We start from the raw sequence: 22,730 nt of genomic DNA on the forward strand, positions 1-22,730 counted from the left end.
CCCCTTTCTCCCCAGATTGATTTGGTCATGGTGTTTCTTCACAGCAACAAAAATCTTAACTAAGATGGGCCACTGCTTTGATAGGTGGGTGGAGGATCAATAGAAAGGGGGATAAAAAGGGTGTAAGTGATCTGATTGGGAAACTGGAAAACAGTAGGAGGTCCTAAGAGGCAGTTAAATTAGGGAGGGGGGATGAAGGAAGGCAAAACAACACTAAAAAAGTCATAAGGGGCCATATTATTTTAACTACTTAACAACAACTTATAATACACACATATAGAGGTTAAATGGAAATTTCTCATCTGGGATGATAATGGTGCCATCTGTTGAAAACCATGCATGAGCCCATGCATGAGAAGCCTTTTTTTCAGTTGTTGGTCAGAGTTGTCCAAGAGACTCATAAAACATTATCAGCTATTGCTATTGCCTTGGTTAGCACCCAGGGATGGAAGTTCAGGCCTTGTTGGTGAAGACATCAGATGCCCATGAGCTGGAAGTGACTTGAATATCTCTTTCCCGAAAACCAGTTTTCATTGTATCAGAAGGTGCCATGTCAGCTTCCAAAGGAGGGAAGCAACCAATAGTCTTACTCAGTCATACTCTGGCACGACACATATAGACCACAGCAATGAACCAGCAAGGCACAATAACCTTAAGGTTATGTGTGGTCGTAGCACACATGCCTCAGTAGTAACCAACAGCTCTTTAATTGGACAAAAGAAAATACTCAAGAGGAAAACCATGTTTTGAACTAGAAACCTAACCAACTACACAGGACTAATAAAGTAGGGTTCTTAAATGGTAGTTATATGTTCTTTTATAATTAAAGCAGCATATCCCTAACAGCAATCTAAACAACTATTCTTATGACCATAGATAAGTAAAGTCCTTACCACTTATCAAGGAAACTTCTCTTTGCAACAGATGGAGACCACTACAAAAACCACAAGCAATAAAAATGTAGACATGTGGAGCCCTAGCGGACATATGCACCAAATAATTTCTCTACCTGAGACTCAGGGAGCATTGTGCAACTGGAGGCAGAAAGATAGTAAGAGACAGAAGATCAGGAAGTTTGATGTGAAACTGTGTCTCCTAGTAATGTCAGAAGCTACATCCCTCACTGAGGTGACTGTCTAAATTTAAGCTGAACAAGGACAACAACAATAGACATGTCAAAGTAGATGAGGGAAAGGCCACGAGGCCTCAGTCTTACAAACAGAATAATTATAGGCAACCAAAAAATGCTGAGAGTGGAAGAAATCATCTTCCTCAGGGAAGAGGATACTGATTTGTTATCCAACACCAAATGGTCAGCCCTGAAAACACATATAAAAGTAATATTATACAGACTAAACAGGTTACATTTAGGAATATACGTGTGTGTGTGCCTGTATGAGTGCGTGTAACAATAATAAAAAAAAAAAGGCCATGAATTAAAGAGAAAAGAGCAAGGAAGGGTATTTGGGAGGGTTTGGAGGGAGGAAATGAAACAGGGAAATTATATAGTATAATCTAAAAAATGAAAGAAAAAGAAAAAATGCCAGCTTTTATTATAAGCAGTATGAACTCTGTATAGTCAAACATTTAAAAAGCGAAATAAATTTGTACTTTAAGAAAATATTTTGTACAACCACTTTGGAAATCAATCTGGTGCTTTCTCAGAAAATTAGGAATAGTGCTATCTCAAGATCCAGCTATCCCCCTCCTAGGCATATATCCAAAAGATACCCAAGTATATAACAAGGACATTTGTTCAACAATGTTCATAGCAGCTTTATCTGTAATAGCCAGAATCTGGAAACAACCCAGATGTCCCTGAAGTGAGGAATCGATACGGAAATTGTGGTACATTTACACAATGGAATACTATTCAGAAATTAAAAACAAGGAAATCATGAAATTTGCAGGCAAATGGTGGGAACTAGAAAAGATCATCCTGAGTGAGGTATCCCAGAATAAAAAAATACACACGTGGTATATACTCACTAATAAATGGATATTAGATATATAATATAGGATAACGATACTAAAATCTTTACACCTAAAGAGGCTAAGCAAGGAGGAGAACCCTGGGTAAGATGATCAATCCTTATTCAGAAAGGCAAACATAATGGACATCAGAAGAGGGAAAAAACAGAAACAGGACAGGAGCCTACTACAGAGGGCCTCTGAAAGACTACCCAGCAGTGTATTGAAGCAGATGCTAAGACTCATAGCCAAACTTTGGGCAGAGTGCAGGGAATATTATGAAATAAGGAGGAGATAAAAGACCTGGAGGGGACACGAGATCCACAAGGAGAGCAACAGAACCAAAAAATCTGGGCACAGGGGTCTTTTCTGAAGCCGATACTACCACCAAGGACCATGCATGGAGATAACCTAAACCCTTGCACAGATGTAGCCCATGGCAGCTCAGTTTCCAAGTGGGTACCCTAATACGGGGAACAGGGGCTGTCTCTGACATGAACTCAGGGGCTGGCTCTTTGATCACCACCACCCCCCAAGTGGGGAGCAGCCTTACTAGGCCACAGAGGAAGACATGTAGCCAGTTCTGATGAGACCTGATAAGCTAGGGTCAGATGGAAGGGGAGGAGGACCTCCCTTATCAGTGGACTTGGGGAGGAGCAAGGGAGGAGATGAGGGAAGGAGGGTAGGATTGGAAGGGGATGAAGGAGGGGGCTACAGTTGGGAAACAAAGTGAGTAAATTGTAATTAATAAAAAATAAATAAAAAGATAAGAAATATCTAATCTTACAATTACATATGTTAGTAAATCTACTTTACAGATACTTTGTTGTAAGTTTACAGAATATTTTCATTTTTATTTGAACTAATAAATATAAGTTAGTACTGAGTTGTAGGTCCAAATACTGAACAGGACTGGGGCTGGGGCCCCATGGGAAAGAGCTACTGCAATAATAATAAAGTGCCAAGAAAAAGAATGGAAAAAATTGACACTACAAATATGCTTGCTCACCTTGCTATAGCTGATAACTGCAATCACAGAGATAATGGCCCCAATGAGCAGATACTCTTCACATCAATTTACAGAGTGTTGGATGATCTTATTTTACCTGGTTTTATAAAGAAAGTGGTATCTCCAGAAAGGAAGGTCTATAATCAGAGAAAGAACTAGACATATTCTAATTAATCCTTTGCTTTTAGATCCATTGAAAGCAGAGTTAAGCTAGGATTCAGTTGTAGATCTAGATTAACACTGATTTCATTTCCTACCCTTAACCCCACCCTATGATATTGATATCTATATTTATTATCACACTTTTCTCTTGTATGATCATTTCCGTACTCCTGATATATTTCCAAACAAATGTGAGCTCACCTGATTTTCCCAGGTGAATTCTTAAAGTACAGAGGCTTAACTATCGAGCTGTTCCCTTTAAATAACTGGTTTAACTTAAAAAAAAAAAGTGTGTGTATGCCATTTATTTGTTTGGAACTGCCCTCAGTTCCTCGGCAAGGGCAGTACAGGCTCAACCACTGAACCTTTACTGCAGCCATATAACTGGTGTTAACTTTTAAATGAATAATTCACAGCCTTGGTCACGAGCCAGACTCACTTAAAGTTTTGCAACAACTCCACTGTTAATTCATGGCACCTGCAACCTACTTAGCTCTGCCGTGAATGATCCCCTGACTGTCTGCCCTTTAGATGAAGGAAGATATGGAGAAAATAGAGCAAACGGCACTTAACCTTAAAAAGAGTGACACTCCTCTAGTTACTTGTGAAGCTATCAGAAACATGCGGGTCTGAGGTGTGATGGATGCCATGATGTACTGTGCTCTGTGAAGAAGATGACAAATGGCTTTGGTGCTAGGTCCTGATGAAAGACAGAACAGATTTTGGGAAGAAACATCTGCGCCTAAAAGGTGTTGGCTTTTGAACTTCAGCTTCAAAGTCTAGGCAACTCAGTCCAATAATGTCTCTTGCACCTACCACTGCCCATGCTAGCACTTGCTGGATCAACAGGGGTACCTGTTGCAGCTTTGCTCCCTGTTGTGCTGGCCCCTTCAACAGACAGAGCGTGTGAAAACTGAGGGTCTCCTAACTGCTACAGACAGCCATGAGAGGGAAGTTGGCAAAAGGCAATGAATATTTTTCTCCCTGGGCAGGTGGCCACTGCTGAGATCCTTCTGGAAAGAAATCAAAATCCTAATAGCAGTGGAAAATCACTGGTATCAAGAGCCTTAGGAAGCAGTTTTTCCTTCTGCTTATTCTGGACTCTACTCCTTTCTATTGCTGGCCCATTTCTTGATGAGTACTCTCTCGCTCACCAAATGACCTGTGCTTTAAAATAAGCTCCCTGGGAGTGTTAGAGAAGCAAGCAGACCCAACAATTTAGTAATCTCTCAACTGCTGCCTATTCTTTTCACTCCACTAGCCTAACTGTATGCCTGTAAGATGCACCCAGACAGGCATTTAGAAACACTTTCTGTTGAAGTCAGGTATGATATCCAGACCAATAAGCCCAGCACTTGAAAAGGTGAAGTAGAAAGAGCAGGTGTTTAAGGTCATACTACATAGCTAGTTGTAGGTTGATCTGGGTGTATGAGAGAGACCCAGTTTAAAAAAAAAAGAACTAAAAAATTAAAATAAATTAAAACAAAAACAAAAATGGAGGATTTAATTTAAACACAAAGCCTTTCCATACGTACAAAGCCATTTTCTCCTTATGTATCAGTATTGTTTTAATTAGGGAAACTATAGGCTGAGACCTATCGAGGTTTATGGTGTATGCTTATGTGTATAGAATTATGTTTCAAAATATTACCATGTGTCAGGTAACCCAAACCCCAAAAGACATGTATGGTATATACTTACTTATAAGTGGATATTAGCCATAAAATACAGGAAAACCATGCTACAATCCACAGACCCAAAGAAGCTATGTTACATGGAGGGCCCATGGGAAGATGCTGGAATCTCCCTCAGAAAGGGAAATAAAATAGGCATTGGAGGTAGATGTAGGGAGGGCACTGGGTAGGAGAGAGGAAGGGGAGGGGAGCAAGGGTGGGAACCAGAAGTAGGGAGAGTAGAGGGAGGAAGAGGGCTGGGTGAGAGAATGGAAATTGGAGGCAGGGGACATCTCTGGGACTTGCCAGAGACCTATGATAGGAGAGGCCCCAAGAAGTGTACTGGGGAATCAACTTAGGTGAGACTCCTAGCAGCAGGAAGTGATCAGCTCCTGTAGCCAGGAAGGACTTCCAGTGGGGGGATAAGGACCCTAACCCACCCACAAAACTTTTGAGCCAAAATTTGTCCTGCCTATAAGATGTATAGGGACAAAGACGGAACAAAGATTGAGGGAATGACCAACCAAAGACTAGCCCTACTTGAGAACCATCCCATGGGAGAGAACCAATCCGTGACACTATTAATGTTATTCTGCTCTGCTTGTAGCTCCTCTGAGAGGCTTCATCCAGAATCCGATGAAAAGAGATTCAGAGGCCCACAGCCAAACATTAGACAAAGTTACGGGAGTTCTGTGGGGGAGTTGTGGGGAGGCCATTAAGAGTTCCAGAGGGGTCATGGATTTCACAAGAAGAAAATGTGGACCCATAGGGGTTCACAGAGACTGAACCACAAATCAAAGAGCATACATGGACTGGTTCTAGGCCCCCTGCACATATGTAGCAGATGTGCAGCTTGGTCTTCCTGTGGATCCCCCAACAACTGGAGTGGGAGTCCACTCTGACTATGATGACTTCCTTTGGATCTCATCCCCCTAACTGGGTGTGTCTTGTCTTGTTAGTGGTAGAAGATACACCTATTCCTTCAGCAACTGTACCAGGGAAGGTTGGTACTCATGAGGAACCTCCCTGTTCTCTAAGGAGAAGGAGGGAGAGAATGGGGGGAAAGAGGTGTGTGAGCTGTGATTGAAAGGAGAGGAAGGGGGCTGCAATCAGGATGTAAAGTGAATAAGTAAATTAAAACAATAGCATTAATGAAAATGTGAAAACAAGAATTATGTTTCAAAAATAACTTTGTTTAATTTTTAGAGTTATGCAAAACAGAACTGTTCATGTCACAAAGCTCTCAGGGTTCAAGAAAAATTCCTGGCAGCAGGTGAGTAGTTGTAGTAACTGAGGTTATGGTGCATTGCTATTGTCTACTCCGTGTATATCTCAGGGCCATTCTGTTTCATAAGAATGGAAGTGTGGTTTTACATTTTCTCCAGTGCTTATTACCAACACAAACCATGTAGAAACAGTTGGGACTAACATATGTTCCTCTCTGGAATTAAGATCCCTGTATGCCTTTAATACGATGAGTCATGGTCTTCTTTCTCACCAAAGTTAGGAAATAAATCCTGGCTTCTTTTCTCTCATTTTCATTTCTGTTTTTAATGAGAACCCAACAGAAATCACTACCCTGTCTTCTGCTCACCTAAAACCAACCTGAGGACAGTGTGTTTCTGATCCCACATATAAAAATAAAAGTGTAAGTTTTCCTCACATACATAGTTTATCATCTTTTCATCTACTAAAGTAAATGATAAATAAGAAAGAAAATTGGAGACGTTAAGGGGTGGGTGGGGTCCGCTTATGTCAGAAAAAGCAAGTCATGAGAAGCAGTACTCATGATCTAGACTGTGAGCCGATCAAACTGAAATGAGACATAGCCTAAGTTTTAACCCATTCCCAACTCCTGGAGGGTGTACATTCCTGACAGATGAAAGTGATGGCTTCCCCGCTCTTTGTTCTCCATTAGACCACAGGAGTAGTAACTATTCTGACATCTAGGATGAAAGAGAAGTTGAAGATGTCTACCTCCCCAGACTGCTCATTGATTAATAATCAAAAAATTCAACAGCATGGTATTTTCATGCCAGGTAACCTAGTGATGGTGGATCGTGCAAGTGCTTCCAAGAGCCATCTTGAAACACTACTTTGGGGTGGAGTTTTCATAACTTAAAACCACCGCCACAAAAATGAAGCTCTTTTGATAGAACACTGCAAAAAAAAAAAATGTCAATGATTGCTTATAAAAGGTATCTTCCAAAGATCTAATAATGGAATTCATGACTTTTATTTTTAATTCCAGAATCCCTGCCACTATGGTGAATGGCCTGATGAAGCCACTAATGGTCAAAATGTTTCACTTTTAAATTATCCTCGTGTGGTTTATATAATAGTTTATTAGAGCACAAGTTATAGTTTAATAGTCAATTTAGAGTATTCAATGATAATCAAGATTTACTGAAATTATAATTCTTAAATGTCATCTTTTAACCTAAAAATGAGCAGAACCACATAAAGGGTAACTTTTATTTTATCTTATGTGCATGAGTGTTTGCCTGCATGTACTATGTGCATGCCTGGTGCATGCAGAGGTCAGAAGAGGGTATAAGATCCCCTGGAACTGGAGTTACAGATGGTTGTAAGCCACCATGTGGGAATGTAACCCAACTCCTTTTGCAAGAACAAGAGGCATCTTTCTAGTCCTTAATTTTCATTTTTCTATATCAGCTTGTTCTTCAAAAAGAAGGTAAACAAATATTTGACAATATCACCACCTACCTTTGTGTTTCTGAGGTTGACTGTTTAAATAGGTAAGAAACATAAATACATTTTCTGCCCTTGCCTGACACAAATAATTATGCTTTCATACTAAATATGTAAAACAATCAATTTTGGCAAATAAGATTCTCTAAATCACTCATTTAATATTGCAATCCATTAGAGCATCACAAAATTTCCTTAATTCATGAAAATAATTTCATCTATCAAAAATGTCCTTCCTCTGATTTTCTTCAAATCAAGTTGGCATTACTGCTGAAGGTCAAATGCCCATTTCAGACCTCCTTATCATAAGGAAGGGTGTGTGTGGGTACCGTGTTTTAGTGCTGGGAATGAAGCCCACAGCACGAGGAGACCCATCTCTGTGATTGGCTAGGTCAGCTCATTCTTGTACTCTTGTGTGGGAAATCAGGAAGTATCGCATAAAACTGGTCATCAACACTGAGTCGTTCTGCATTTAAAGCTCCTTATTGGAAAGAGTGCCGGTGTGAGTTCAGGAACTTACAGAGTGAAGGGCAGCTCTGAAAACCAAAGTACAGCAGGCTTAGGCTTAGAACATTTTACATCCTGGCAGGTCACAATTAGGTACACATGCCTGTCTGTTGCTAAGAAAAGAAAAAAAAAAAAAAAAGAGCAGCTGTCATGCACCTGGGATTATCTAGAGTTCTGGTTAGGCAGTTGATCAGGAACTTAGTTTTCCCATTGAAAACAAACCAGAATTCTTCTTTCCTATCTGTATAAAATATAGTTCTGCATTAATTTAAACATACACTACTGTCAATGGGTCTTATGTGATGGGATTTAATGTGATCTGTAGCTATTTCATTACTCCAGTCCAGAACACCACTGAACTGAGTATCAACAAGGTTCATACTCATGCAATTACTATCTACTGATACAGAGGCTTTGTCTTGGTCTGACATTTCTTTCTGCTTCCTGAATAAAGTTTAAAAATATTAATTAGCGTGATCTTTCCAAACTGTTATGAACTGGGAAATCTTTATACAGAATTGCCAACGAGAAAGAAGAAACACAAGTCACCTGGAGACCTTGCTTTGATTGTTTTATCAAGTCTAAGGCTCTATAGATCTTCATTAAAGAACCACTTAAATCGACACCTTTGAATGGACAGTTATTACTCTATATTTAAAGACAATTATGCCTCGAAATTCATTTATCCATAGTCTAAAAGGCTAAATGCCAGGAAGAGTTACCATCATGTTACAGAAGAAGGAAACTAAAGCTATACATGAATGACCTTTCTAGTAAAAGTGAAAAGGTACCCTTATCAACATGGTTCCTCTTGAAACAATCATATATTCAGGAGTAAAGGAAAATGCATAGCTTTCAGGGTGTGTTACAGTCACCTGTGTAGATAGAAAATGGGAGAAAGGATGAGTGCCAAGTAAAATGATTACTTCTATTGTAAACTGGAGATGGTTAGAAATTAGCTAGTGCTGACAAAAACCAGAGACAAACTGATGATCCATTTGCCTACTGCCCTCAATGAAAAGGAAACTAGTTAGAGTTCAGTCCACTGTTTATGAAAACATCCCAAATAGAAAATCTTCAGGTACTCAGTGTCTCTTCAAATGGAGGAAGAGTAGAGAAAATATTCTTCTATAACCTTAATGCTTTAGTCTTAAAGGAAAAATTGTGTGACTTTTGTTAAGCTATTCCCTGATTTTACATTTTAAACACAATATCCTGAGGTTAAGATAAGGATTGGGATGGCTCACAAAATATCCAGGCCCAAGGAGGTCTGCAGAGACTGATACTCCAACTAAGGACCATGCATGGAGAGGACCTAGACCTCCTGTTCTAAGGAAGCCCAGTTTCCAAGTGGGTTTCCTAGTAAGGGGTACAGGGACTGTCTCTGACATGAACTCAGTGGCTGGCTCTTTGATCACCTCCCCTCTGGGAGGGGTGCAAGTTTGCCAGGCCACAGTGGAAGATGATGCTACCAGCCTTGATGACCAATTTTTATTCCCAGATTTCCTTTAAAGCCTACATGGTAGCATGGTAGGGAGGAGAGGGGTTCTGCTAGTTAACCAGTCTACACAAACCAGTGAGCTGACTCTTAGAGACTCTGTTTCAAAAAGTAAGGTGGAGATTCATCTATGAAGATACCTCGTGTATACCTCTGACCCTTCTAGAGATGTAAACATATAGAAAAATATGCAGAACAAGGGAAGAGAAAGATCTTAGTCCCTTGAACTCTAATTCATAGGTAAATCTTGGCATAAGGTACATTTACTTGATGTTTTTGATTATGTGCATGAGAGAGAGACAGGAGAGAGAGAGAGAGAGAGAGAGAATGGGAATTGTTGATAATGCTTTTTGGTTTTCTACTAGAAATGTTTTAGAAAAGAACCTCACCTCGTGGCTTAATGATATATTTCTGCCCAGAGTAGTGCAGATATAAGCTTAGTCTAATGTCCTTGTCTCTAAAAATATATGACCTGTGGCACAAATTCAGCTTTTAAAAACTTCTAAATTATACCCTAATTTTGATTTTTGACTAATGTAAGCACCAAGAATGGTGGCATGCTCTAACCCGTCAGGGTCAATTCGCTTTAAGAAGAAAATAAGCAGGGCTTGGCGAAGTCTATGTAGGTGTTAGCGTGTAGACCAACTTTACTTCAGAATGAAAACCTACCACATGAAGGTCCAAATTCCATCAAAACATCATACACACAAGGATAGGAAAACTGAGTGATAAAAAAGGACAAAAGGCACAGTACTCTAGAGGTAATATTCAGGATGATGCTCTGTGCTCTCTTCAGAGTACTGTAAATTGTGTTTCTTATTCACCAGTTATTAAAGGCTAGAGCTGAGAAGGAAAGCCAGGCAGACGGGAGACACTGAAGGGAAATATGTCAATACATACTTTACATAAATATATACTACAGGCATTCAATGAATAGGCACATAAACACCAAAATGAGAAGTCATTTCTGGCTAAGTCCCCAACGTTATCATACTTTCCCTAATGAAAAGAAGGCCAAGGCCAACAAAATCTGTCAAACACACTTTGTCTTCAAGAAACTAACCTTTCGTAAAGTCATCTTCTTTTAGGAATCTACAATCTCATTCAGATATTCTCCACACTATATGTAGTTGGCTTCAACACACTGCTATTAAGTCCCTAAGGAGTTTATACAGGGTATGATCCACTCCTTAGACACTTACAGGACTGCCCAGTAGAACGACACTGGAAATTTTCCTGGCCTCAAGAGAGGGCCACTGCCATGTTCCAAAGCACTTCCCCAAAGGCTACTCAGCGATTTTTGGATTTCCATGTATGCAAACAGTCTTTAATCAGGTCAGTTAAACAATCTGAACTAATATGCGGGAGAGAATAGAGCGCCTGAGTTTAAGACTGGACTGTTGTTATAGTGTGAGCTTGCAGGGGAAGAATAAAGTCACGTCCATTTCATTACACAGAACCTTCCTTTGTATAGATTCAAAGATGCTTAGAACTTCTTTACCCAAACAAAGATCAATCGTGAAACCTAATCAAGGAAGCCATTGAAGGAGGCAAACAAGAGATTCTGTGTTGCCAGACAACACTGAAGAGGCATTAGTCTGGAGACATTAGAGACAGAGCAATGCCAAAAGGTGCCTGTGCTCAAAAAAGGTTAAAGCCAAATTTGTGTCTGCAGCAGAGGCAAATAATCCCCTCAGTCACCCCTCATTTAATAACAAAATGGGTACCAAAAGAAACACCAAGCAAGTTGTTTTTGGGAAGCACGGAGGAAAGACTGTAGTTATCAGTTCTCTTTTTATAAATAGCATCGTTCATGTCCCTTGTGGGCTTGTTATGGGGCCTTCCAAAAATACACCTCTATGTATTTTATTTCCGCAAGTTTTATGCTATGCAATAAAATGCTATTATTTGAGGTAAAATGGGAGATACTCTAAAAATCAAACATTTAAGCAGCTATACCAAGTATAAGAAAAACATTTCAAGTTCACTAAGTTCACAAAACTCTGTTTTGATTTGAAAAGAAAATAATGTTAAATTATGTCCCCAAATTATAACTCTCATAATTTGGGTTTAATGTTTATCCTCATACTACTGTTGTCTTTAAAACTAGTCAGGCTAACTTTCTTATCTCTGTTCAGTTGCACCAAGGGCAGAAGAATGCTTCTATTCTCCTGATGCTCAGACTCTCAGTCCTGTTAGGTAATTAAGGTCTGTGGAGCAATCTTCCCAGCAGACGCTGCAGGTGACTCCATCCTGAGTGGTTTGTACTCAAAGGACCTAAAAATTTCCCCTAGCATTCTCTCCTGATACCCAGTGCCTGGACAGTGTAGTGACATTGCATTTCCCCCCTCCCCCTCTGCTTTAAGAGGAGAACACATCTGAGTCTTTGTGCCCCTTGACCTCTCTGCTACCTTACTGGGTTCAAATGGCCACTGCACAATCTGCTACAAGGGATGCTCCACCATTAGAGCAAACTGGCACCTGGCTTGTTCCTGACTTGGAGTCTTACCAGATACACTGGGTGTAGGGCTTTCCCTGACAAAATTTGTGTACAAAAGGTCCAAAAGACAGAGCACAATGACCACGTTCAAAGCATCCTGGTCACTTTTACTTCAACTTAATTCAAGCAGTCTCCAAGGAACTCAAGGCTGGGGCAGCCAGTTCTCTCATGATCTGCCTACCTCTCCTGCCCCTCTGAGGAATTTTATTTCATCTAAAGCTTCCTTTATCTTGCCTCTGGTCTCCATTGGTCCTTTGGCTGGAGAAGTACTCTAACCTTAACTGCCTTTCTCAAGGATGGAAGTGCTTTTCCAGTTTTCATATAACAAAACAAATGAAGCAATGCAGTTCAGGCTACACAATGGTGTAAGAAAGGCAGATGACATGGCTGAGGTTTTCAGTCCTCCCGGGAAAAGACGCATCGCTCACCATTACAGCAAACCTTTCTCAGTATCCTGCAATCTCTGGCCTCCTGTCCCCAGCTCATGACTGTCCTGTCCACTTACCTAGTTCAAATGACTGTACTCGTTAAGTTGTAGTTTTCAGACAGAATGTTCCCCATTCCTGCCCATTTATAGAGAAGTCTCACTTCATCTTAAAATAAGTTATTTCTTTAATGAGGCCTTTTCTTATTCCTCAGTTTCCTAAACAACTTGAGATTCACTTTTTCCTATATCATTGCAACTGGCACTTCCTCTATCAGGTGTGATTAACAATCATTTGTTAATTATTTTGAAACACAAGGTTTCAAATGGAGGCTCCATGGAAGCAGGGTAGGGACAGCTTATGTCTGCTTCTGCTTCACTCCCAGTAAGGTTCCCAGACTCGTGCCTTTCACCTAACCAACATTTATTAACAGAATAAATAACACTATATAATGTAATATAAGTCTTTAAGCCTTCAACATATTTCAAAACTTGTTTATACGAGCAAATGAATAACTCAACAAGCATTTATTCATAAGGGCTCGGGGTTTTGTTTTCTTCTCAAGCATAAATACAGGAGACGGAAGGAGAAAGACATTTACCATGATTCCAGTAAGCAAGCAGACTCCTTTCCCACAGTATGTGTTAGGTACCATGTCACCATAACCAATGGAGAGAAAAGTTATTGATATCAACCACATTGCTCCAAGGAAGTTGCTAGTGACATCCTGTTGATCATGGTACCTGGAAAACAACAAACAAAGCCAGTATTTATAACTACCCTCTAACACAGCAGCTAAGAACAATTTCATTAATTTGATGAATTCATTGTTTTTTCTATAAACTCTTCCGTTTAGGTGTGCTGAGGGATTTCAGATATAAATTAAACTAAGAAATTGCCTCAACTTAAAAAAAAAAAAAACGGAAAGAATAACTCACAGTATGAAAACCAACATTCTCACTGCTGCAAGATGCCGCACATGCACACAAACGTAGACAGTCTCGGTACTCCGTGATTCCCAGCCAAGGTGCCCAATCTCAGTGATAATGTATGCTGTCCCAGTGTCATGCTACACGTGTAGTGAGAACAGTCATGCTGTGTCCTGTCCTGTGGCCTATGTTAACCACTTTACTTGTCCTCATTGTTTTTCTCAGTCAATTCAGGTTGAAGCATGTACATACTGTCCAACACATGCACATATCAGGCCATGCTGATTATCAACCCTGGAAGAACCTACTGTGATTCACGTCCCTGAAACTAAAGGGACAAGCAGCCCTCTTTGGTGTCGACAGCATTCAAGCCTGAACTATGGTCACCAACAGAGCTCTTTGCTTCTTACCCACCTCCAACTAAGGACCACCTCTCCTTTCTTCTCTCGGATACTAGCTGGGGATCCTTTACTTTCCTCATTTCTTGCTGGGCCTTCTAAGTAAAGGCAAGCCAAGGTCCTGTTTCTTGCTACTTGCACTAAACAAAGAAGTGCCAGGCTTGTGTGAGCCGCCACATAAGGAGGAATGAGCACAACTATTGTATTGCCTTAAGAAAAGGATGAGACAGAAATCCTGACTGTGTCATGCCCAACGAGTAACCTGTGTCCTAGCTGTAGATTCTCATTCACAGGAGGTTCCAGAAAGCTATCCTTGTTAAAAGAGAGTCCAGGAGGCATTTCTAGCATGCCATGGAGACCAATGGGTACATTTCCAGTGATTATTTTTGTGGCATAATGGATTCAAGAGGTATAAGAATGTGGTTAGTGTTGCTCTTAGCTGTAATAGTAGCTGAACAGTTTCCACAGACCTCTTTGTTTCAAAACGTAAGGAAGTCAGCTTTGGCTTATACTACATTCATGATATCAAAGTGTGTTAGTGAGTACTCCCTGCCAAGCTTGCCTGGGGAAATATGTTACCCCACCTTTGCTATGGGCCGCACAGGAGGGATGAGGGAAAAGCTAATTTCCTATTCAAATTTAATTTGTGAAATCAAACTTCTTGACAAAGCATGATTTGTGTGAGAATTCTAATCTCCCATAATTCACATAAAATACATTATGTTAACTTTGTTCTCAGTAGGGTCTCAGCAGCCCCACCCATTTGACATGTAATATTTTACAATCTAGACCACCTCTGGCTGAAATTACTATGGTCTTAATTCTCCTTATTATTGACAGCTGTATCCCAGACAATGTCACTTTCTAGTCTCAGACACACGGTGAATGGAATATTCATTTTGAATGGCATCCATACCACTGCAAAGATCGGGATACCTATCTGCTGTGTGTGTGTGTTGTTTATTTTGTTTTGTTTGCTTGTGTGTTTGTTTTTTTCCTTTGGCAGAAAGACTAAGTGTAAAGAAGAGTTTTAGATTTGCTAGTACAACTCGGGGCCTCTGGGAATACCTTTGTCACTACTGCCTAAAAGGAAGACTCATCCTCACTGTGGGTGTAGACATCTGCTCTTCTTCTAGCACTTTTTACTTGGTTTGCAAGGGTTGGTGTGATACATGACCACCAATGGGAACCTGAATCATTCACTGGAAACATCCAGCTCACTCTTCTTCAGTGTGTTCACCTTTGATCATAAAACATCTTAAGCGTTCAACTAATCTCCCCCTTCTTTGTTCCTGGGCCAGATGCTCTGATGGATGTCAGTGCAGTTTTAGTGGATATTTATAAAATATGCTTCTAGAAGTTGAGATTTTATAGCTTGTGATTCCATAAATTATCCTTTTTTTGCTTATGAAATAAAATGGCCTGACAACATCTCAGAGTGGAAAAAAAGTTCTCACACTAATGTTTATGTTTCCTTTAGACAGGCTCAGTTGTGAATAGTCAAAGTGATGTAATTAAAGACCAAATTAGGCACTATTAGAATAATCACCTGATTTCTTTCATAGCAACTCAAACCCAAATATTATATTAGACTCATTAACATGGTAGCACTATCACTTAGAACATGCCTAGGCTTTGAATCAATGTAGAGTCACACCACCATAAATGATTAATGCATATAACTTAGGACTAAGGAAATATGTAAACTTTTCCTATAATAGTTCACTTCATAGACTCCACTACTCCACAGTGGTTCACTTTAGAGAACTCCACTCTTTTTCACAAGAAAAAACTGTCTGAGAACGGCATGAAGAAACCGCTCACGTAGCAGAGACAATTTCTGCCCACCAGGAATGCTAATTTAATAAAAAGCACACCGAACAATAGTAATGCTGGCAGGAGAAATGCCTCATGATGTCAGGCTTTTAAGGACTCTGAGAGTTCCAGCGAAAGACGCTTACACTACTTTTTGCATTCCCAGCGCTCACAGCTTTGTAGACTGACACAGCTTTAAGGTCTGAAAAGAGCTCCCTCTTTTTAGTTTCTATGCCTTATTCATCTCTTCACTCACCACTGACTGTGTCTAGCACTGTTTAACAGACGTGACGACTTGATGTTAAACTGAGCATTTGCTCAAGTTCACAGAAGTTACCCTTCACTAAGGGGAGGCTGGCCCTGCCCAGCACTCCTGCTCCCCGTCAGCACTGCAAGGCAAAGACTAGCACTTATGGTTTCTTTTTCAGAGTTCTCCTTCTCCAGACCATGCACAGGTCAGTATGGTACTCCAGGCTTGTCTCTCAATGTCCTGCACATACCTCTAACGGCTTTCAATAAATGTTTGTAAGGGTCATAAGACATGTAATATATAATGTGCTCATCTACCTTGCCTTTAAAATCAAAATAATGAAGTATTCTGAAGACTAATACTGGGCCTTACTCAATTACGCACTGTTGCCTAGTTCTGAGAAAATTACAGGGAGGTGGGCTGATGCTCATGAACTAAGGTGGCAATGCCAAATTTATTCTCAGTCTAAGCTTCCCTGGGCCAGTGGCAGGCTCTCAGAGTCACCAACAGATTCAACAGAGCAACGGCTCTTGCTCATCTGTCAACATGAATTGCACTTTTAATGTTACATTCTAAAGTTTACGCATAACATTTTTACAACAGCAAAAAAAAAAAAAGATTCCATTGTCGATGGTAAGAGTTGACAAATTGTTTTCATGAATGCCTCTCTTATTAAGCATTTTATTAAAATTAATGATGACAAAAGTATTTCCGATATCAGTTCTGGCCTCAGATTTCAGACTTGGTTATATAATGAAAAGCATTACAGAGATCAAATGCATGTGATAAATAATTTCTCCTCTAAAACCATTTCTTCCCTGAAATAACATTGTAATTTATGACAACCCAATAAAAAGATATAAACTTAGAGCAACTAAGGGAGAGTAAAGGAGGCACCAGTGAGGAGGAAGAAACTTTTAAACAAATGAAAATGTACCCTGTTTTCAGTCACAATGGAACAGCAGGTTATTACAGTTAAATTTATCATGAAACAAACATTTACAAATCTGATACCGTTTGGAATAATGGGTCACAGATGCTGGTCATCCATCAAGAACAGACAAAGATTACAGAGAGATGGGGAAACAACTAAAGTGAGCTATACACTTGTACCTGTTTAATGCCCAAAGATAATCGGCAGAATAGCTCGGAGAAGAACAGGCAGAGCTCAGAGGCCGCTCAGAGGCCTCCCCGTGCTGAAGGGCACAGCTGGGCTCTAAGCAGGTTTTTGTTTTCTTTCTTTCTTTTATTAATTACAGTTTATTCACTTTGTATCCCAGCTATAGCCCCCCTCCGCCATCCCTTCCCAACCCCACCCTCCCTCTCTCTTCTTCTCCTATGCTCCTCCCCCAGTCCAATGAAAGGGGAGGGGCTAAAAAAACAAAAAAGGGGCAGGAGAACCAAGAGCTCTGCAGAGTCCCCTTGATTTTCCCAGAAAGTGCTACAATACCTTCACATAAAACTACGTAAGGTGGAGAAATGGAAGCTTTGTATGGACAGTGACACAGAGACATCAATCAAAGAGTACAGGACATGACCAGATATTAAATGGAGATAAAACTGTTCATTTAGACACAATAGAATCCAGCTTATGGGCATGGTATATTCCACAAAGTAAGCATTACAGCAACAAGCCAAAGAATAACTGATGACTTAGTTAAAAAAACAAAACAAAACATGAGAAGAAATAAAACGCAGATCCCAAAGAAGATAGGAAGAGAGGATGGGGAATAGACAGCAGAAGAGATGAATTGAGGTCATAGAGCTCTAAGGTGCATTTACCCAAGTATATCCTCAATCACATTAAATATAAAGGGCCCAGTTATCTCTAGTTACACAGATATCAAGCACACAACAAATGGGTAAGGCACAAAACTGATAACAGAAGGACTGATAAGGCGTGATGGATAGATCTGCTGGTACCTGTTCTCTTTGGTCCTCCCAGACAACTACTAGGAAGGAGATTGAAAACTCAGGGACTCAGGGTCCAGAGATAGGCAGTAGAAATGTTTAAGAGCTGGGAAAGACAGGGACTTAGAGTTTTGTAGATAAATCAGTCCCATTCATTTCTATCTTCCCTCACTTCTATACCTGACCCATTATGAGTAATAGAGAGAACAAATAGTTTTGTTTAATTGAAAAAAAAATGGCACAGCTTTAAAGAAAAGATAATATATTCACACTAAGAAACTGAGGATTCCCTAATAAAATATCAGCTTTCACCCTTTGCCAAGTCTTATTAGATAAATATCCTTTCTCCTAAACAGAGCTTCCAGCTGGCCTCTAAATGCCCCTTTTAAATATAAATGAATAACAGTTGGCACATATTTTATGTTTTTTGAAAACAAATTCAGGCAAACTATAGGAGGCAGGCGAAGAAAGGGAATGGAAGAGGGAGAAAATCTTAAGAACTTGAGACAATAAAGACACATTGGTGGGGTGCCTTAGCTTTGTAAGCTGCACCTTGGCCTGATCTAAGGGAACACTGTAGTGATACAGTGGATGATATAATTTAATTCACAATATAATCATGGCCATAGCACATTTCCAATGCAAATAGGTACAAGTCTCCTAGAATGTAGAACACAAAGTTAACAAGAGAAAATACAAACAAACAGTGAAAACATTCTCAGGAGGGGAGATTTAGCATGAAGCAATTGCCTTTCTGTAAGAATGGAACTGGAAAGAAAGGCCCTATTATTTCTTCAACAAGTATTTTCTCTAAACATTTTAAGAGAATTTATAAAGATAATAATGATGATATATAATGATGATAAACTATGACAAAGGATATCACTGTAAAATGCAAATAAAGGCAAACGAAAAGACAGGTTTTTTTTTAAAAAAAAGGAAAGACATGGATCTAAGTAAACCCTAAAAATTGTAGTTTCAAGCCTTAGTTAACTGTTAATACATGTGTTGGAGAAAGAAAACTATTTCTTCTGATTTTGTAGTAGAGAAGGAGCCTCTAGGAGAACAAGAAACTGGACAGGTATTGTTCGGGTCCACCCTGCTTGGCTTGCACAGCGAATAGACACAGAACCTGTATATGGCTCTATGCTGCTTACCTAGAATGGAGGTGGCTCCCTTAGGGGATATGTCTATGATGTCATCATATTTCATGGTGAGCCATGAGACTATCAGACAGCCCTTTCACTACAAGTCAAGTGGTGACAATTCTGAATGCCATGAACAAATCTGAAAGTCTATGTTTCCAGTTGCAGTTTTAGAGATACGAGAGGAATATCCACAATGCCTCCAAATTATGCTGTGTGCATGTAGCTTCTATTTACAGTAAAATCAAATCAAATACATGAGTCAATTAATCCAGACACATAGGAACAAAAAGCAGTCCAAGGAAGGTAGATATCTTTGTTCAGAGGAAAGACGATCCAATGGGTTGGACCGGAAAGGGAGTGTGAATTCTTTCCTTTCTACTGCTCTGCATCAGGGATGTTCAGCAGTAGTTGCATTGGAGTCACCTGGAAACCATTAAGAAAATACTGTTGGGGCTGGAGAGTTGGCTCAGGGGTTAATAGCACTTGCTGTTGCAAAGGATCTGGGTTTGATTCCCAGCACCCGCAAGGAGGCTCACAAGCATGTGTGGTGCACAAACACACATGAAATCAAAACACTCATACACATAAAATAGTAAAAATAAATCTAAAAACACTGCTCCTTAACTAATTAAGGCCAACTCTCCAGAGAGAGAGAGAGAGAGAGAGAGAGAGAGAGAGAGAGAGAGAGAGAGAGGGCCATGACATAGGGATGGGTTTTCTTTTAAGCTTTCAGGAAATTTTAGTGTGTCATAAAGTTACAAGGGCATGATTTAGCTAGGCTATGCAATCAGATACTGAATATCTCCAGGTATAAATGCACCTTTAGTGGCACAGAGAGTGTGCAAATGAATCAAAAACTGTCTTCAGAAAATGGGATTTGCGGTGATGAGGAAGTAGGAAATCTAATAAATGTGACTACCTAGTGCAAAGACACACTGAGGGAGAAATATGTAGAAGTAACGAGAAGGATGTGTGACCCTGTAACACAGAGGCCTTCAGTCCGTTTTATAATTTTATTTTTTAATATAGTTGCTTTATCTATTACAATTTATTCACTTTGTATCCTAACTGTAGTTGCACCCTTGTCCCCTTCCAAACCCTTCCATGCCCTTTCCCCAGTCCGCTGATAGGGGAGGTCCTCCTCCCCTTCCCTCTGACCCTAGCCTATCAGGTCTCATCAGGTCTGGCTGCATTGTCTTCTTCTGTGGCCTGGTCAGGCTGCTCCCCCTTCAGGGGAGGTGATCAAAGAGCCACCCACTGAGTTCATGTCAGAGACAGCCCCTGTTCACCTTACTAGGGACACCCTCTTGGACACTGAGCTGCCATGGACCACATCTGAGCAGGAGTTCTAGGTTATCTCCATGAATGGTTCTTGGTTGGAGTATCAGTCCAGAAAAGACCCCTTTGCCCAGATTTTTTGGTTCTGTTGTTCTCCTTGTGGAGCTCCAGACCCTTCCAGGTCTTTCTATCTCCCCCTTCTTTCATAAGATTCCCTGTGCTCTGTCCAAAGTTTGGCTAGGAGTCTCATAAATCAGGATTAAAACATAAAATGCAGCCAGTGCTGGTGCTCTTGAGTACAAACGCTGAAATGACATGTAACAGGGAACAACTCTGGAAACAGAGCATCATTTCTGAGCAGAGACTGAAAGGCTCTCACCCATGACTTTCTCTGTCCTGCCTCTTACTCCCCCTTTCTGAGCATCACTGAGTTGGAAACCTAAGGCTTTAGGAGCCTAAGGATCTCAGAGATATAAGGTAACGAAAGCAGTAGAAAGACAGCATAAGGCTACTTCTAAAGTCAAACTTAACTTTAGGCCTGGACTGGTACAAATGTTCCCAAATTATGTAATTCTTTATTGATCCAAAGTGAGATTTTATTACCTTAATTTTATTTTGTTCCTTTGACTTAATACATTTGGAAATTTTTCAGCTCTTGATTTAGGGAAGAAAATTCTCTCTCTCTCTCTCTCTCTCTCTCTCTCTCTCTCTCTCTCTCTCTTCTCTCCTCTCTCCATAGAATTTATGATTTCTTTTAACTTTGTCCTAAAAGAGTTTCATTCATACTTTGGATGTAGAAGATTTGTTTTTGGTTAGACGCCATCAGTGGATATGTTCTGAGAAAATAAGCTGACTCAAGCTTAAAATAAAGCTCAGCATTCCCAAGGGAAAAGAGGAGGATGACAAAACAGACACAGGTTTTCTAGATGGAGTAAGTTCCCCTATGTTTCTGGGAAAAGATGACAAATATGTTTCATGGGCTGAGTCTCGTATTCATTTAGGCCAGAAGAAGTGACATCAGCAATGACTCCTCTGTCAAGAAGTTAACAGTCTTAGATATGAACACAGATACATACATACATACATACACACACAGAGAGAGACAAAAAGACAGGCAGATAGATAAATAGATAGAGACTTACAGTTATTTGACTATAAAAAAGCTTCATGCACAAGGATGGAAACACATTAGCATCCTATTAACAGAGAGAAAAGACACCTTATCCTTCAGATTCTCTTTGATTAAGCTGGCTAGGGAAATATGCACAGCCTTCAGAGAGAACTTTCCTCCTGGGTCATGAAGATGAGTCTGTTTCCTAAAAATGAAGATGAAAGACCACAAGGTCTGTGTTCTCATCTTGAAAGATTTCTCTGGACTGAAAAGACTATTTAATCAGTGAATCTCAAACCCAGAAAAACTGATGCCCTGTTTTAAGATTTTGAAATGAAATTCAGTACAATATACCCCTATTCATGCATGCTTTATGAAATGAAAATAAATCAATATTAGATCCTAACTGTACTGTGAGGTAAAGACATGTCACTCATAATTCATACGTTACGACGGCTAGCTACACCAGCAAGACTAGCCCAAAAGAAGTTAGAAAAGACTTGCTCTTTCCTAAATGTACAAACATTAGCGCAGGCCAGTCTGTGAAATGTATTGTTCCAGAAATTCATATGCTGCAGGGACCACTCTGGTGTCCTTTTGGAAAATTTTCTGGTCTAATTTTAAGTAAAACAAATTCTGACATTCTCCAATTTATAGTCTAGGGCTATTATTTAAAGATTAAAAGTCTATCACAACCAAGTCAAAATATTTTATTTTCAGACTTAAAATGGATTTGCTTCTAAGCTAAAAAAGATGAAGAAAAAAGTTTACATGAAAACACTCAATAGGTCATTCCAAGGTTAAGTGGGAACAACTTGTGGGGTAGATATGTCCCATGAATAGAGAATATTCCTGACCTCATCCTGGGACCAAAAAAAACCTAACAAAATGAAACATTTTCTAGGGTCTATTGAGAAACTACCTGATCTTCTAGCAAAGAGATTAGAGAAATTAGTAGCAAAGCAGCAGACGGGGAAATCCAAGTGTGGTGGCACATGCCTGTGACCCCAGAGAAGGGTAGGTGCCCAGCCTAAAAGCCGGTAAGAAACCCAATAATAAGATCTTATCTCAAGAAACAATATAGAACAGAAAACACTCCTAAACATAGCGAGACAGGATAGTCTAGAATTTGGCATAAAAGCCTGTAGGGAACTGCACGGTCAGCACTCATGGCCCTAACAAATGCCAGAAGGACATTTTAACTGTGACCAACTGACTGGCATTCTCATCCAAGATTCTCATTGTTCCTTCCCTTCTTTCCGGACTGTACTTATTTTAACTTTCCAGGGAGGCCTCCATCTATGTAACTGCATGTGCTGTGAGGTCTTCCAGTGGAAGGGAACTCTAGCAGAGAAGCAGTCATGTTTGGGCATGCTGAAGAATCCCCCATCCCTTAAGTCAAGTTTATTAAAACGTGGCATAGGCCGGATTAT

General features: G+C 40.0%; 1 protein-coding gene across 1 annotated transcript in view; it reads right to left on the reverse strand.

Moving 5' to 3' along the window:
• Positions 1-22,730, reverse strand: part of Kcnn2 (potassium calcium-activated channel subfamily N member 2) — a 139,726-nt gene that overhangs the window by 19,666 nt on the left and 97,330 nt on the right. The window contains exon 5 of the mRNA XM_060377308.1: positions 13,059-13,200. Within this exon, the coding sequence (XP_060233291.1) occupies positions 13,059-13,200 (142 nt within the window). The remainder of the gene's footprint in view (positions 1-13,058; positions 13,201-22,730) is intronic.

The sequence above is a fragment of the Meriones unguiculatus genome, chromosome 2 (assembly GCF_030254825.1).
Source record: "Meriones unguiculatus strain TT.TT164.6M chromosome 2, Bangor_MerUng_6.1, whole genome shotgun sequence".
NCBI classification, from domain to species: Eukaryota; Metazoa; Chordata; class Mammalia; order Rodentia; family Muridae; genus Meriones; species Meriones unguiculatus.